General features: G+C 45.6%; 1 protein-coding gene across 1 annotated transcript in view; it reads left to right on the plus strand.

The window, feature by feature from the left end:
* The first annotated feature begins 2,003 nt into the window (after positions 1-2,003).
* The window catches only part of ENDOD1 (endonuclease domain containing 1), a 30,093-nt gene continuing 19,414 nt past the window's right edge, over positions 2,004-12,682 (plus strand). Inside the window, exon 1 of the mRNA XM_008593969.1 lies at positions 2,004-2,382. Within this exon, the coding sequence (XP_008592191.1) occupies positions 2,083-2,382 (300 nt within the window). The 5' untranslated portion in view covers positions 2,004-2,082. The remainder of the gene's footprint in view (positions 2,383-12,682) is intronic.

Raw genomic sequence — 12,682 nt, forward strand, 5'->3', positions numbered from 1 at the left:
CAAGTAGATGCTCTGGCTCAGTCTCTACTACCACCTTCCGAGTCCAAGTTACCATCTCTCACCCGGATTACAGCAATTTTTTTTTTCATTTATTCTGGACCACCCCAATCTTACTGGTCTCTGCCCAGAAAGCAAATAAGATTGTGTCACCACCATTGAAAGATCAAAATTCTCAACATGATTTATAATATTCTTTCCAAACTGCAGGTCATGAGCCATTAGTGGGTCATGGAAACAATTTTGTGAGTCACCATTAGAACTTTTTTAAAAAGTGAAATAAAATAGAGCAGAAATACAAGATTACAACACCAATAAGAATTATTTCATGATGTTTCGATCTATGTATACATTATAGAAAGATTCAGTCAAGTCAATTAACATATCCCTCACCTCACCAAATAATCAATTATTTGTGGTGAAAAAGTTAAAAATCTATTTTAGTAATTTTGTAATATACAATTCATTATTATTAACTGTGGTCACCATGCAGTGCAATCAATCACTAAAACATATTCCTCTAGTCTAACTAAATATATGCAATTATTACATGTCAATTAAAAATAAATAAAATCACTACAGATTTGAGGGCTTTATGCAGGCAATGCTTAGTGCTTACCTTTCCTAGTAACTTGAGGTTCTGCTAGTTCAAGTTCTTCAATAACAAAAGTCACTTAAAAATAGTTATCCAAATATGTACTATGGAATTTTGATGGGTAGTTGTGGTTTTTTAATGCTAATTCATTAGTAGTTTGGGGATGGTGATAATTTCTTCATTGATCTAATGCTCATTGTAAATATCTTCAGTTCATTGTACATATCAATATATTGTATATACATATTTAAAATAAACTTCAGTGCTTTCAGGAGAAAAAAAAATATTTCATAAAACTTGTTTTCTTATCGTTGGCCTTTTCAAAAAACGTTTGAAGGCCTCTGGCTTATGATACCCTGAGTGACATGTCCCCTGCCTCCTTCTTTAGCTCCATTTCCCATAATCTTCTCCTTTACCCACACCAGCCTTCCTTGAGTTCCTCCAACAGATCAGGTTCCTCGCTGCAGGGAGGCCCCCCAGCACATGCTATTTTCCTCTTTGCCTAGTTAATATCCTCCTCCAGGTCTCAGCTCAGATGCCGCTTCTTGGGCAAACCTTCCCAGACTCTATCCCGAACCCCCATAGAGATCATACTCGGTTTTTAATTATTTCTTTAATAGCAAGCTTCTTCGGTTAATAACAAGCCTTCTCCCTAGACTGCTGTTTTCATGACCGCAGGAACCCTGTTCTTGTTTACCACTGGAGCCCAGCGCCTAACCCAGGCTGGCACGTAGACATTCAGAGGGATAAATGAAGGAATGAATCAGCCTATCAACCAATGAGGTTGGCTGGTCTCCTTCCTTTCTGCTATCGGTTTTCTTTGTAAACCTTGCACCAAGTAAGCCACAGCAGGGCTGTACTGTCTGTCTAGGTTAGGAACTTCCTATAACAGGATTTCTGAACTTGGGTCTCGGCGCTTCCGATGCGCTTGAAAAAAAAAAAAAAAGACACCAAAGTTGTATATGCGTGAGGGCGGTTGAGCATTGGGCATTTCGGGGTCAGCGGAAGACTGATTTCACAGGCAGTCTCTGCTCATCCGCTCCAAAGAGCCACAGCTCCACGGACATCTCACGCCTCCCCTCTGCATCCCTGAGGACCCTGGGGCGCGCTAGATTAGGAGGTTTCTTGGAGCCCAGCCCAGGCGACCGTCCCTTCCCAGACCCGCGGACAAGGCCGGCCCAGCTCAGAGCTCCCACTTCACTGTTCGCAGCGCGTATCCGGGTGGACTGCTGAGCCCAGGCGGCGCGGCGGCAGGTGACCTGCGTCTCCAGACCCGGTGCAGCCCCAGGGACGTTGCCCGCGTCCCTGAGCCCTGGCCCAGGGCCTCCGCAGCCATCTTCAGGGAGGGAGGGAAGGAGGCGCGGCCTCCAGACACCGACCCGCCCCCGCCGCCGGGGCCGCCCAGCCCGGCTCGGCGCCTGGATTCCGACTTCCCCGCCCAGCCGCAGAGCCCGCGCCGCGGTCGCCCCGCCGCGCTCGCAGAGGCCGCCATGGGCACCCCGCGCTGGCTCGCGCTGGGCAGCCTCCTCGCCCTGGCCGCGCTGCTGGAGGGCCGGCTGCTGGGCGAGGGGGAAGCCGGCTTCGGCGAGTGTGACAAGTTCTTCTACGCCGAGACGCCGCCTGCGGGGCTGGCGGCCGATGCGCACGTGAAGATCTGTCAGCGCTCCGAGGGCGCCGAACGCTTCGCCACCCTGTACAGCCTTCGGGACCGCATCCCCGTGTACTCGGCGTTCCGCGCGGCGCGCCCCGCGCCCGGCGGCACCGAACAGCGCTGGCTGGTGGAGCCGCAGGTAAGCGAGGTGGTTCCCGAGCCAGGCCGCTGGGCTTGCTTCCAAGGGGCGCTTTGCAGCCACCTCGAGGGGCAGGGCGGGGAAAAACTGTTCCCACGCCTTCGGCGCCTTGGGCCAGAAACCCGGGTTTCGGATCCACCCCGGTGCGCCCCTGGAGTTACAGCCTGCCTTGCCCCCTGCAACTGGAAGAGCTTGGCCATCTGCGAGCCTTCACTTAAGCCCCAGGGGCGGGAGGTCCCCTGTGGGAGGTAGTTTTCCCTACGTTTCTGCGCAGACATCTGCAGCGTCTCATTCGTTTCCTGAATAGTGAGGAGCGTGAGACAGGGCTCCAGGAGATCATTCAGGTCCGCGGAAAGCCTAAGCTGGGCGCTCAAAGGCCTGGGTGCACGTCATTGCCACAACGTTCATTTGGGGGTGGGTGGTCAGGCTTTTTCATCCCCATTTTATAGAAGAGGAGACCAAGGTTCGGGGGGTGGGGTAAAAAGACTTGTGGAAGACCACCCATCAGGTAAGATGGGGAAGATCTATTTGGCTAGAAATTCACTGCCCTTTTACTAGGGAAAGCTTCCCTTCTGCAGAGCTCATCCTACCCTGGAAATCTTTCCCTTCCACGCACGGCAGCGGGTAATTCGATCTGAAGTTGTGTTGAGTTAGGACAATATAAAATAAAGGCACAGATTTTTAGAAATGCAATGGGATAGTTACAAATAGGGAAACATCCACTACCTCCAACTGATGGGAAGGACAAACCAGTTTTTCATGACTCTTCGTATGTATATTATCAGACCACTCTCTTGGTGTTCTGTCCCTTCTGACCAAACACTTCAAGAGGCCCTGCTGAACCCGCTGGCCTGCTCTTAACACATCCTGGCTCACTTCTGCTCAGTTGTCCTCCTCTCTACAAGACCCTGCCAGGATCGATCCCCTTTGACCTCTCATCAGCCTCCTTGCCCTGCCCTGCCCTGCCTTGCCTGCTGGAGGGGGAGCTGACCCACAGCGCTCAGGTTCCTAATGGTCACAGCTGCCCAGAACTGCACAGGTGAACAGGAATGGCTTTCAGGTGCTTCATTCAGAGCTCTTGGACTGTAATCTCATTCAGATGTTTCCAGCTCTGAGAACTTGGTCAGTCTAAAGCAATCTGCACCCAGTTTTGTTTGCATCTCCACATCCTTCCATCTACTTCATATGTTGGTGTCAGGAACTCTGAGATCAGTCATGTGAAAAAGACTTTTTAAATTGTATACAGTTAAGGTATATTTTAGTTTAAAATTAGTTTTCCCCCAACTGCACCCCTAGAGCTCACAGCGTATCCTCCAGGTCCTCATCATGAATTGTGATTATGGGCATATGAAGAAAGCAGGTGACCTGGTCCTTTCTCCTTGAGGGTCTCATGTACAGCCTGAGGAGACAGTGTATACATGTGAGGAAGACACAGGAATGCTAAACAAATTTCAGTTAAATTGAGAACATGTTTAGTAATGACCTGCTGTATGGCAGACATTTAGGATACCAAGAGAACTGAGTGTAGCTCTAGAATTCAAGGGCTCCCTGGTCTGCAGGTGGAGTTTGCTAGGTGGAGAGGCTGCATAGCATCTGATTAGAGCCATGCTGTGTGGGTTCAAATCCCAGTTCCTCTACTGACTAGCTGTAAACTTGGCAGACTGACTTGGAGATAGGTGATTGTGAGGATTAAATGAGTTACTATATATATAAAGTTCTCAGAGAAGTGCCTGACCCATATGTACTAGGTGTTGTTATGATATAAGTAAAAAAACATAATTTAATAAAGGTAAATAAAGTCTTATTAGATTTAATTCATCTTTGAGGTGATAGGGGAAAGCCTTAGGGTCAGGATGACATTTGTGCCATGCCTGGAAAAATAAGCATTCAGAAGGGAGACGGGGAGGACATTTCGAGCATCGGGGACATCACGAGTGAGGAATGCTTGTCCGATTCAGGCATAGAGTACGTGGGGAGTGGCTGGAGCGGGTAACCTAATACAGGTAAGTAGAGTACAGTCGATTCAAGTGCAGGAGGACATTTCGAGCATCAGGGACATCACGAGTGAGGAATGCTTGTCCGATTCAGGCATAGAGTATGTGGGGAGTGGCTGGAGCGGGTAACCTAATACAGGTAAGTAGAGTACAGTCGATTCAAGTGCTCAGAATAAAGGGGAGTGATGGAAGGGAGGGATTAGGTAGGAAGGAGTTGTCAGGGAAGGCTTAAGGAGGCAGAGTCATTTATGTAGTTGTTGGAGTCATAGAGGAGCATGACTTGGCAGGGGTGAAGTGGAGAGAACCAAGTCACATGGGCAGTGGAGACCCTGGGTGGGGTAATGAAGAATGGGACTGGGGAATAAAGGGGGATGGGGAGGAAGGAAGGTAATAGTTCCAGTGGCAGCTGAGAGGTGAGATGTGCAGTGGTTCTAAAATGTATGGGAGGCCAGAATTCTCACCCTGCTAGTGAGGTCAGGATGGTCACCGTGGCTGAGCTGCAGGATGCTTTTTCCTGCCAGATGGATAGGCTCCCCATGCCTCAGGTCAAGTAAGCCAGGAGCCAGAGTATCAAGTAAGCCAGGGAGGGAGGAGAAGGAGGTTCGGGATGCAGGCAGGCTCCAGAGGGCACTGCAGCAAACTTGACCCTCTGCTGCCTGTCCCTGAGGCCTGCCTGGCAGCCAATATCCCCATTGCAGAAAGATGCTCGGGGCTCAATGTGTACTTCTGGCTGCTTCCAAGCAGTTTGTAATGCTGAATTGCCTTGTGCCCACATCACCTTGTTGTGAGGTCAGCGTCACCAAGAGGCCCTGCAGACTGGGGTGGGGAGGGGAAGAGGCAGGAGACCAAAGAACTCAGCGCTTACCTCCAGTTATGAGTCAGACAGGGCTCACCAGTGCTGCAATTCCCAAAGCCCATTCAGCAGCTTTTGAGGCCTCCTGCAGTTTTCCTGTGAAAAAAGCTCCTAAATCGAAGATCACAGACATGTAATCACTCCTGTGCATAACACCTTTAAGGTGTTGGTTGCCCAGCACCTCCAGGACGAAGTTCACACCGCAAGATGCAGTTTACAAGGCCCTCCCCGACCTGGCTCCTGCTCCAGCTCCGGCCTGCTTCTCACCACGCCCCGTACTCACATTTTATGTTCTAGCATCATCCAGCTGCCTGGAGCTCCTCTTGTAAACCATGCTTTTTGTCACATCTGTTTCTGTGCTCACGCTGATTACCTTTGCCCCAAATGCCTTTCTATACTGCCCCCATTTTGCCCTTTATTTCTTCCCCCTACTCCATCCTTTATGACTCAACTGAGGTGTCACCTTCTCCAGAAAGAATTCCCCACCTGAGTCAGATCCACCTTCTGAGTTAGGTCCACCCTTTCAGTGCTCCTACAATTTCTCTGTTTTTGTGCTTACCATATTGTTTTTTTTAACTACCTGCTATGTATCTGTCTCCCCAACCTGAGCCCTGAGGACTGAATCTTTCTCATTCTTGTGTTCCTAGTGCCTAGCACACAGAAAGCACTTGCTAAGTGTAGAACAAAATCATGAGATGTTAGGAGGATCAACCGGTGGGTGAGTTGTTCTGATGGAGTTTTCTTGAGGGGGAGCTTCCTGTTTCAGAAGCTTGCCCTGTAGGTGGCCAGCAACCACTGTTACAAACATGTTCCATATGCAGAGCTGGAACCTTCCTCTAAGGCCACCCCATCGGTCCTAGCTCTGGCCTTTGGAACTATCCCAGATGATTTGGATCTCTTCCCTGCCTAACAGCCTTTGAGTGTTGGATACAGGATCTCATGTCTACCCACGTTAGAGGAATTTAAAAGGGACCGTCTGGGGGACAGAAGGAGAAATGTAAAAGGAAGTAGAAAAAACAGAGGGAAGGTTTACGGAGTGGTTTTGACAAATAAACAAGGCAACACACGTAAGCAGGGAGCATAGCACCTGGAATAGGGTAAGCTCTTAGTAAATAGTAATGTGTATGCTTTATTAAGGTCTTACTCTAATAGGTGCCACATTTTATGTTCTAGCATCATCCAGCTGCCTGGAGCTCCTCTTGTAAACCATGCTTTTTGTCACATCTGTTTCTGTGCTCACGCTGATTACCTTTGCCCCAAATGCCTTTCTATACTGCCCCCATTTTGCCCTTTATTTCTTCCCCCTACTCCATCCTTTATGACTCAACTGAGGTGTCACCTTCTCCAGAAAGAATTCCCCACCTGAGTCAGATCCACCTTCTGAGTTAGGTCCACCCTTTCAGTGCTCCTACAATTTCTCTGTTTTTGTGCTTACCATATTGTTTTTTTTTTAACTACCTGCTATGTATCTGTCTCCCCAACCTGAGCCCTGAGGACTGAATCTTTCTCATTCTTGTGTTCCTAGTGCCTAGCACACAGAAAGCACTTGCTAAGTGTAGAACAAAATCATGAGATGTTAGGAGGATCAACCGGTGGGTGAGTTGTTCTGATGGAGTTTTCTTGAGGGGGAGCTTCCTGTTTCAGAAGCTTGCCCTGTAGGTGGCCAGCAACCACTGTTACAAACATGTTCCATATGCAGAGCTGGAACCTTCCTCTAAGGCCACCCCATCGGTCCTAGCTCTGGCCTTTGGAACTATCCCAGATGATTTGGATCTCTTCCCTGCCTAACAGCCTTTGAGTGTTGGATACAGGATCTCATGTCTACCCACGTTAGAGGAATTTAAAAGGGACCGTCTGGGGGACAGAAGGAGAAATGTAAAAGGAAGTAGAAAAAACAGAGGGCTGTGTGGTTTTTATGTGGAATATGATCATCTTTAAATTGAGAACGGAGAGAAAGCAAGAAAGATAAGAAAACATGTCTCCGTCTGCCATGATGGAGATGGTTTGAAGGGTTTCCAGTCAAGACTCCAGAAACCTGAGCACTCGGTTCTGGCTTAGTGCGGGGAGCTTCGAACTTTTTTGTCTTTCAACTCCTTTTCATTTAATGGAATAATTTTTGGATAAGGTACCAATGATGCCTTTTCAAAGTACATTGCCAATTCATGACAAAAGCCAACATATAAAGCCCTTTCATTTTTTCTTTATTTTCTTTCTTTTTTTAGGCCCTATCATTTTATAAACATGAACACTAGAAGAAACTGTCCTGTATTCAGTGACAATAGTATACAGTTATTTAATCTTACAAAAATAGTGTGAGGTAGATATTATCCTCTTCATTGTAGAGACAAGGAAACTGGCTCAGAGAAGTTAATTGAGGTGCCCAAGAGCACACAGCTTAGATTGGAACTCATGACTGATTTCATTGCTCCTAGTCCAGTGCTCTTTTGATACATCATGGAGATACTTTGACCTCATAGTGGGTCCACCGCATTAATGGTCTTAGGACTTTAATTCTTGTCTTTTATATAAGAATCCTAATTTCTTCTCCGTTTCCATTTCCCAACAATTGTAAGCAAATGGGAGCACATATTTTGATGCATAAATGTTGTTCAAGTGTCAGTGGGTTCCAGAGTGAAGGGAATATTCTGGTTAACTGCAAAAGCATTTTCCTAGAGGGCCCATTGAGGTCATATTTCAAACCTTAGTAAATGCACATGAACAGTTGTCACAAATTAGAATCTTTTTTTTTTTTTTTGTCTTTTTCTGTGTCCGGCAACGGATCGCAACCCTCAGTGTCGCCCCCGTACCGGACCGGGACCGGCAACGGGATCGCAACCCTCGGTGTTGCCCCCGCGCCTCGCTCAGCCAGTGAGCGGGAACCGGTCCGTATGTGGGATCCGAACCCTCGGCGGGAGCGCCTCCGCGCTTGCCAAGCGGCGCACTAGCGCAGTGCGCCACCGGGCCGGCCAATGTATTATAATTTTAATAGCTGCATATTTCCTATTCTATAGATTTACCATAATTAACTTAACCAGTCTACTATTGAGGGACCTTGGGTTTTTTTCCCCACCATCTACCACTCTAAACCATGCTGAAATGATTATCCTTCAGTATATGTCTCTGCACATGTGCAAATATATCCTAGAACTAAAATTGCTGGGTCAAGACTGCCTTATAGGATACCGTCATTCTGTGGGCCGGCCCCACAAATTAGAATCTTGATTAAGTCCTTGATCTTTAATTTTCACCAGTGGCTTCTTGCTTAAACACTCTGAAGCAGAAATGCTGTTTAATTTATTCTAACCTCAGTCCTCCTTTCACCGTGTCAGAGAACAGATATTTAGAAGACATTATACACTTAAATCACTGTATAAGGAATGCAGCAAACAGGAAAATTCTGATTCTTACTTCCTAGTTAAGAGATTTAATTCAGATTCCTGCTCTGCCATTTACAAGCTATGTGACCTTAAATTCTTCCAGTTCTATTTTTATGATCTGTTCATTAAAGGTAATAACAAGGTTTACGGAGTGGTTTTGACAAATAAACAAGGCAACACACGTAAGCAGGGAGCATAGCACCTGGAATAGGGTAAGCTCTTAGTAAATAGTAATGTGTATGCTTTATTAAGGTCTTACTCTAATAGGTGCTGGGCATTCACAAATACACACACTAATGGAATGTTGGATTAGATAGGTGACTCCTACTATTCTGTAAATCTCTCTTAGTATGTAAAGCATCTATCTGTGTGTTTTCTCAAATGCTTGGAATATGTCCCACATTCATATAATAGACGCTTAGAAAAGACATGGTGAGAGACTGAATAAATGGAAGATTGAACGAATGGATGGATGGATGGAACTAGGTGATCAAAGAAAACCAAGCAGGTACCAGAGATACCTCCACCCCTCTGTCTTGAGCAACGAAGGGTGTGTTGTCACAAAATAGTAAGTAATGACATTCCAATCTATTGTGTCGAGCATGGGTAAGGATGGGAAGTGCCTGACTCAAGGGAATGGTTCTGAAGTCAATCACTCACAATTTCTTCCTTATGTGGTGTAGACAGAAAAAGCAGGAGCCATACATGTTATCCTTCATTGCATCCTCATTTCTCTTTTTCTGGCTTTTTCCTTATCTTCGAAGTCAGTGTTTCCATTTGTTTCACAGGTCGTTCTCAGGAGCAAGTTAAAGTACTTGCCCTACATTAGCAGTCAGGGACATTTTGTCCTAAAACAGTCCAGTGGTGACAGCTCTCTACGCTGTTCTTTCAGTTCAGACTTAAATTTGGACAATCCTGGAAAGAAACTATTGTTTATTGATTCCTTACTATGTGCATAGGTCTTCACAATCTAACTCATCTCATCTGTAAAACAACTCTATGTATTATGATTCATGTTTTATAGTTTAGGAAACTGATATTCAGGGTGGTTAAGTAACTTATCTAAGGTCACACAGCTGCTAGATGGCAAAGCCCGGACTGGGGCTTATAGCTGCCCAACTCCAAAGCTCTTAGCTGTCTTTCCACTTTATTATGCTGCTTTCCAATTAAAACGCCAGTGTTTTCTCTCTAGAATCCAAAGTGGCTGAATAGATTTGTTATTTTAATTTTACTGAATCATTCCAGTTCTTTGGCTGTTAATGACTCTGCTACTAACGCACCATTCTGAAAGTCCCAGCTAATAGATTACTATTTGCTTAGTTATTAGCTCATGGTGATTGGATGGATCTTTCCTTGGGGAATAAAGATTTTATCTTTTAGGTTTCAAATTTCTCTTTCTTTTAAAATGGCAGCTCTAAAAGTGAAATTTATTTCTAAGGAAATAAATTCTCCCACTTGCCAGTAGCTTTTGCTCCCAGTGACCTGGTCTTGCTCCTAGAATTGTTAGTCCACGAAAGCTTTTTTTTTTTTTTTAGCTTCTTCAATACATGTATATCTCCTGAGTGGTTACTTTCTCTTTTAGTCCCATAGAACTTGACATCTATCATAGCAATAATTCATTCCCTGCCAATATATCCATTTGGCCACTCAGAGAAGAATTGTTAGTCCACGAAAGCTTTTTTTTTTTTAGCTTCTTCAATACATGTATATCTCCTGAGTGGTTACTTTCTCTTTTAGTCCCATAGAATTTGACATCTATCATAGCAATAATTCATTCCCTGCCAATATATCCATTTGGCCACTCAGAGAAGGGAGAAATAAAAAAGAAACTGACTCATAGGCTGAACCAAGAATAGAAGCTCCATTTAGTATTCCAGTTGTGCTTTTATTGACCCAGTGTCTGACAGAAGTGTGGCTCAACCAAAAGAGGTCAAGCTAAGGGCATTTTATATTTTTAATTAAAACTGAAAATATGGGTACATTTTATTTTGCAGAATAAACAAGACGGCTGGAATATTACTTGAAAATATAAATTAAATTACATGTTTTAGTTGACTTACACTTTAGTTTTAGGGATGATTGGTCTTGAGTTTGGATTGGCCTTCAGTTGGCAGATCACCTAATGCTTTAACAAAGCCCTGGGCCCTCTGTCGATTAATTCATGTAGTCAACGAATACTTGCTGAGCATCTGCTATGTGTCAGGCACTCTACTAAGGCCTGGGAATAGAGCAGTGAAGCAAACAGACAACAGTCCCTCCTCTCATGGGGCTTGAAATCTAACAGAGGATACAGATAAACAAAATGAATAAAAGACATAGCAATTAAACAGTGATAAGTACTAAGGAGGAAAATAAAGCAAGGAAGGAGAGTATAGAATATTAGGGAAAGGTGAAATTTAAAAAGGGTTTTCAGGGAGGGTAGCACTGAGGAGGTGACTTTTGGGTTCAGACCTGAGGGAAGTGACAAAGCCAGTCAATGCAGGGGGAGAACCTTCCAGGCTTGTGTTTGAGGAAGCACTAAGAGGCCAGTGTTGGCTAGAAGAAGATACATGAGGCGAGTAGGAGGAGATGAGGTCAAAGAGGTGAGGAGGGAGAAAGCAGATCGTGTAGGTCCTTCTGGACTATCAGTGCAGAATTTGGTTTTTGCCCCGCGCGAGTGGAAAGCCATTGTGCAGGGTTCTGAGCGGAAGGTTTTGACATGATCTGATTTACACTTTAATAGGATCATTTTGGCTGTGGCATTGAGAACAGACTTATGGCATTAAGGGCAGAAGCAGAGGAACCAGTTAGGAGGTTCCAAGAGACAATGGTGGCTTGGACCAATGTGGTGGCCGTGTGGGTGGCAAAGTAACAGATGCTCATGGTAAAAAAATTTTTGAATATTTCAGAAGTGTATAAGAAAAGATCCCGCTTTTCACAGATAGCCTCACAGGTTAGCCTCGTTGGGTGCTTACCACATAGCGGGTTCTTTTCTGTGGTGACAGTGTAGTTCTGGATACATTTTGAAGAAAGATCTAAGAGTCTGTGGGGTGAGAGAAGGGGAGGAGTCACAGATGACTTCAGGGGGTTGGGCCTGAACAGCCAGAAGAATGCTGTGGGTAAGGCGAGGATACAAAAGGAGGGGTGGTTTGGGGTCATATCAAGAACTTGCTTTTGTTCATTGGAGTGGGAATGTAGTAGCGATTACCAGAGGCTGGGGAGTGGGGGATGTAGGCAGCTGTTGTTCCTTGGGTGTAAAGTTTCCATTACACCAGATGAATAAGTCCTGGAGATCTGCTGCACAACATAGTGCCTGTAGTTGACATCACTCTATTGTGCACTTCAAACTTTGTTGACGGTAGAGCTCATGTTAAGTGTTCTTAATGCACACACACAGACACCAAAAACAGAGGGACACAAGGACATTTTGAGAGGCATTGGACATGCGCCTTCCCTCTGTGCTTGTGAAATGGCAGTGTTGGTTTTTATGAAATCTGCTTGCCATTATCCTAGTATTTATAACTAAGGTAAAGGATTGATCCAAAACAAATTTGTTGTTTAAATGGATCACGATGCGTGATTGAACAAGGACTGTAGGAAGAAATGGCCACTGTGTATGCTTCTGAAAGATTGGGCATCCTTATATTCTCAGGACCCATGGAAGCATGGGGAAGGGAAGGCCAAGTTTATGGAGCATAACAAGTTTCTTATTCTTGGATATCTCTGTTGTATCTGGAGCCATGGTGCCATCATGGCACTGGACATGTCTTCCTAGACATGGACTGTTTGGGATGGTTGGTGACTTTACTTTCTGCACCTGGGGACAGACTTCACTCTGTGATCCTCACCACCTGTGCTCTGGGGCCCACGCTCCCATCGTTGCTTATCTAAGTCTCTGCAAAACAGTGGCCCAGCTGGTTGGCCCATTCCACTGGTTCTCTTCTAGCTCCTCCACTCTGAAGCTGGAGAAATCCTCTCAAAACGTTAATCTTATTCTGTCTCCAACGGCCTCTCCGGAAACTTTCTGGACTCGTCATTTCTCTTCAGATAAAGACACAGCTCCTTATCGCAGTCTCCTGAGTCCTGCAGGGTCTGTC

Source organism: Galeopterus variegatus, unplaced genomic scaffold (assembly GCF_000696425.1).
Source record: "Galeopterus variegatus unplaced genomic scaffold, G_variegatus-3.0.2 Scaffold9919, whole genome shotgun sequence".
Taxonomy (NCBI): Eukaryota; Metazoa; Chordata; class Mammalia; order Dermoptera; family Cynocephalidae; genus Galeopterus; species Galeopterus variegatus.